This window comes from Chiloscyllium plagiosum, unplaced genomic scaffold, assembly GCF_004010195.1.
Source record: "Chiloscyllium plagiosum isolate BGI_BamShark_2017 unplaced genomic scaffold, ASM401019v2 scaf_2295, whole genome shotgun sequence".
In the NCBI taxonomy this organism is placed as follows: domain Eukaryota; kingdom Metazoa; phylum Chordata; class Chondrichthyes; order Orectolobiformes; family Hemiscylliidae; genus Chiloscyllium; species Chiloscyllium plagiosum.
In genome coordinates, this window is record NW_025205916.1 from 5,412 (window position 1) to 9,724 (window position 4,313).

Below are 4,313 nucleotides of genomic sequence, written 5' to 3' on the forward strand. Positions count from 1 at the left end.
CACAATCTGAGAATATTCTCTCTCCCACTGATCTCACTCAGTCTAATCCCACTCTCCCCCCACACTCCCCACTCCCTTTAATATCCCACTCCCTCTCTTATTCACTCTCCCTCTGTCTCTCCGCTCTCTCTGATGCTCTCTCCCTCTCTCCCCCTGTGTACCTGCTGTAGGTGGCCCGGATCCTGCAGAGGGATAAGGAGCTGTGCCAGGCGGTGGTGCAGTTACAGCGGGGGGATGAGCCCGTTCTGAAGCTGCCTTACGATGCCATCTGCCAGTACGTGGGGGGTACAGACGATGACTGAGGACTCCCCCTCTCCTCCCCTCCTCCCTGAGCTAGTCACCAGCCTCTGGCTCCAGCCCGCTCCGAGCGTGTGTGTCCCCATTCCGCAGAGATCCGTAGACCCTCTCGATCCACCACTGTGCTGTTAACTGCTGTCTCCCTCCGAGTCCCAGCACGGTTTGGGAGCTGCTGAATTAATCTGATCAATTAATGCCTGTGTGTCTCTCAGCGAGTGGGAAGACAGATTTCTCCCAAATATATGAACAGGGAAGAGCACGGAGTCTCCCTGCCTCCCTTTCTCCCCCCTCTCCCCTTGTCCTCGTCCCCTGTCCGTCCCCCTCCCCTCGCCTTTCATTTTCTGGTTGGGATGTTTGCTGTTCCATGTTAAACGCCCCAGCCTGACCACAAACCCCGCATGATCCCAACGGCCTCCCGGTTTTCCCTCCTGGTGATCCGCTGAGTGGGAAACCAGGATCGCCGGAGGGCTCCATTCAGTGAGGGTTGTTGGGAGCTTGCTGGGGAGTCAGTCAGGAGTTTTGTGCTGTGCGTCTCTGTCTGTCTGTCTGTCTGTGTGTGCGTGCGCGCGTGTCTCTTTGGAAGAAGGTGGCAGCAATGGTGGGGGGAGCCTCTCCAGGAGGAGGCGCTGTTGGAACCGTAGCCCGTCACTGACTGCCCATGGCCTCGGAGCATGTATGGAGGTGACCCGCCCGCCCGCCCGGGAACAGGAAGCTGGTCTCTGCCCCCTGTTGGCGTTAAGACATTGGTGGACTGAGGAGCGGGTGGGGCTGCAGATCCCACCACCCTGGCCCCTCGGGAATGGCCCCAGCTTTCCGTCAGTGGGTGAGGTGCCCGAGCAGCAGAGGGAGTTGGAGGAGGGCGGTGCGTCACTCCGGACCTCAGTGCCCCTGCGCTGTGGCAGGAGCGCAGGTCCCTCCTCGTGTTCCGACCTCTCGGAAGCTGACCCGAAGCGGTGGACTCAGTCGCTGTGTTTCCGGAACTGGGGAGGACCGTTGGGAACGAAAGCAGGGGCTGAGAGTATCCCCCACTCGGAGAGTGACGAACCTTGGAATTCTCTGGCCCTGTGGACGTTCGGTCTTGAAACGTCACCTTTCGGATTTGCCTCTGAGAAGCTAAATTTAAAAAGCACGCAAAAGGCCTGACTCCAGTGGACTGGGGCCCCTTCATTTGTCTGTGCTGGGCATCCCACTGTGATTTCATCGCCAAAAACTCAGAGAACTGCAATAACGGCTTCACATCTCACCCACTGTCTGTTTTCCCCGTCCTGTTTCTGCCCTGACGTGTTCACGTTCTCATTCCAGGGGGTGGTCAACTCAACCTTTTGTCATGTGTTTAAGTTTGTGTATAATAAATACATTATTTGGTAACTCTTTACACCTGACGTCAGCAACGTTTCCTGGGACAGTAGTCAAGGATAGCAAAGCCATCAGTTTACTTTCTCAGGGGAGCGCCTGCTGCGTTCCTTGTGTCATGTCAGAGAACATCAGTCCATCTCTTTGTTCTTGGGTCGAGTCACTCCCTCAGCCCACTCCCCAAAACCAGGCACTGAGCTCATAAATCAAACGGGATAGAGTTTATTCCTGGCTGCCCCCTCCCCTCCCCTCCCCTCCCTCCCAGCAGCAGGCTCAGTCAAAGTCCCACTCCCAAATGGCTCGGTTCACAGTAAAGGGTCCGCTGGGTGCCTGGTTTGCTGAAGAGTTCAGAGGGTCCAAGGTTTCAGCCAGTGTTGCAGTCCCTTCACCAGACCGCTGTGTGTGTGGGGGTGTGGGTAAGCACACTCACCCACCCCGTGTCGCTGGCCCAGCCTGTCTCACTGATACTGTCCGTAGCTGCGGTAGGAGACAGAGGCATCTTTCGGAGGGAGGTGGCTGGGATCCTCCAGGATTGGGCTGGCTGTGGGGAGGCAGACAGCAGCGAGTCAGAGAGACCGAGGGGGGGCACATCAGCTACCCTCACTGTCCCCCACACCAAAACCCTCACCGTCCCCCTCCGCACTCACCCATTTCCCCACGTACCACTGCGCGAGTATCCCCTCACCGGCTAAATGACCTCCTCTCCTGTTCCCGAGTAACAGGCTCGAGGAGAGGGCGAGGGAAGGGGCTGAGGGAAGGAAGTGGGGTGAGCTGGATTAGAGAGGGATGGCGATGACAGGGAGGTGGGTTGGCTGGACTGGGGGGGTACTCACGGTTCTGAAACTGCTGGGCGGTGTATCTGGTCAGCAAGATCCCAACCCCTTCGATCAGCGCCAGGAGAATGCCCCCCATCGTGGCCGAGCCAACCATAGCAAGTGGACCACCTGACAGAGAGAGAGAGAGAGAACAGGCTGCATTAACATGGGCGACAGTTCCCCCATCACTGTCCTGGAATATTACCACCACCACCCTCCCCAGGGTGGGCGAGCTCAAGTCTATCCGGCGCGCTTTTAAGGTGCGGGTGGAAAGACTTGACGATAAAAAAAAACACGAGGATCATTTTTCTTTTCATACAGAGTGGTCCCTGTGAGATGGTAACCCCCTCACCGGGGTGAGGGAGACCCCAGGGCTAACTGAAGGGGCTTTCAGGGACTTCATTATCCCCCTCTCCCCCGCCCCAGGGGGAAAAGACCTTGTCTATTTACCCTATCCATGTCCCCCTCATGATTTTATAAACCTCTAGTTCTGGACTCCCCCACCGCAGGGGGAAAAGACCTTGTCTATTTACCCTATCCACGCTCCCCTCAGCTTCCGACGCTCCAGGGAAAACAGCCCCGGCCTGTTTAGCCTCTCCCTATAGCTCAAACCCTCCAACCCTGGCAACATCCTTGTCAATCTTTTCTGAACCCTTTCAAGTTCCACAACATCTTTCTCGATAGGAAGGGGACCAGAATTACACGCAATATTCCAACAGTGGCCTAACCAATGTCCTGTACAGCCACAACATGACCTCCTAACTCCTGTACTCAATACTCTGACCAATAAAGGAAAGCATACCAAACGCCTCCTTCACTATCCTATCACTATCCTATCTACCTGCGACTCCAGGAGCTATGAACCTGCACTCCAAGGTCTCTTTGTTCAGCAACACTCCCCAGGACCTTCCCATTAAGTGTATAAGTCTTGGAGGGAGGGGAATCAAACATCACCGCTGTGACAACACACAGGAGCATGCAGGGAGCGAGGATTGGTCAGCTCACCGCTGGATGGTGGTCGGACGATCGGGAGGTGAGGTGAGAGACCCCCTTCTCTCCGCCAACGTTTGTCCCTGGCACTGTGCAGAAGGATGGAGGCAGCACCTCACGCGATAGAGCGCCCCCTCGGGATCACAAGAAAGATATTCCAGGTGACCCGGAAACTGGCGGGAGCGTCGTCTGGCACCATGCCCGGGAGGAGTACAGGCGAGCGGGATAGATGCCCCATCGTGGAGAGATACAACCCTCGCCAGTCTGTGCCCACCCTCATCCCAAACTAGACCAGTCCCACACCAGACTGACACCGGGCACAGGGCTGTACTACACACACACACACCCCCATGGGACTGTACCAACACACACCCCCATGGGACTCCATGGGACTGTACCATCACACACACACACACATCCCCATGGGACTGTACCATCACACACACACACACACCCCCCCATGGGACTGTACCAACACACACACCCCCATGGGACTGTACCATCACACACACGCACACACACCCCCATGGGACTGTACCAACACACACACCCCCATGGGACTGTACCATCACACACACACACACACCCCCATGGGACTGTACCATCACACACACACACACACCCCCATGGGACTGTACCATCACACACACACACACACCCCCATGGGACTGTACCATCACACACACACACACACCCCCATGGGACTGTACCATCACACACACACACACACCCCCATGGGACTGTACCATCACACACACACACACACCCCCATGGGACTGTACCATCACACACACACACACACCCCCATGGGACTGTACCATCACACACACACACACACCCCCATGGGACTGTACCATC

General features: G+C 56.6%; 1 protein-coding gene across 1 annotated transcript in view; it reads left to right on the forward strand.

Annotated features, from left to right (window-relative positions):
• The window catches only part of gpkow (G patch domain and KOW motifs), a 3,883-nt gene extending 2,211 nt beyond the window's left edge, over positions 1–1,672 (forward strand). The window contains exon 4 of the mRNA XM_043685177.1: positions 171–1,672. Coding sequence (XP_043541112.1) covers positions 171–302 — 132 coding nt within the window. The 3' untranslated portion in view covers positions 303–1,672. The remainder of the gene's footprint in view (positions 1–170) is intronic.
• The last annotated feature ends 2,641 nt before the right edge of the window (positions 1,673–4,313 follow it).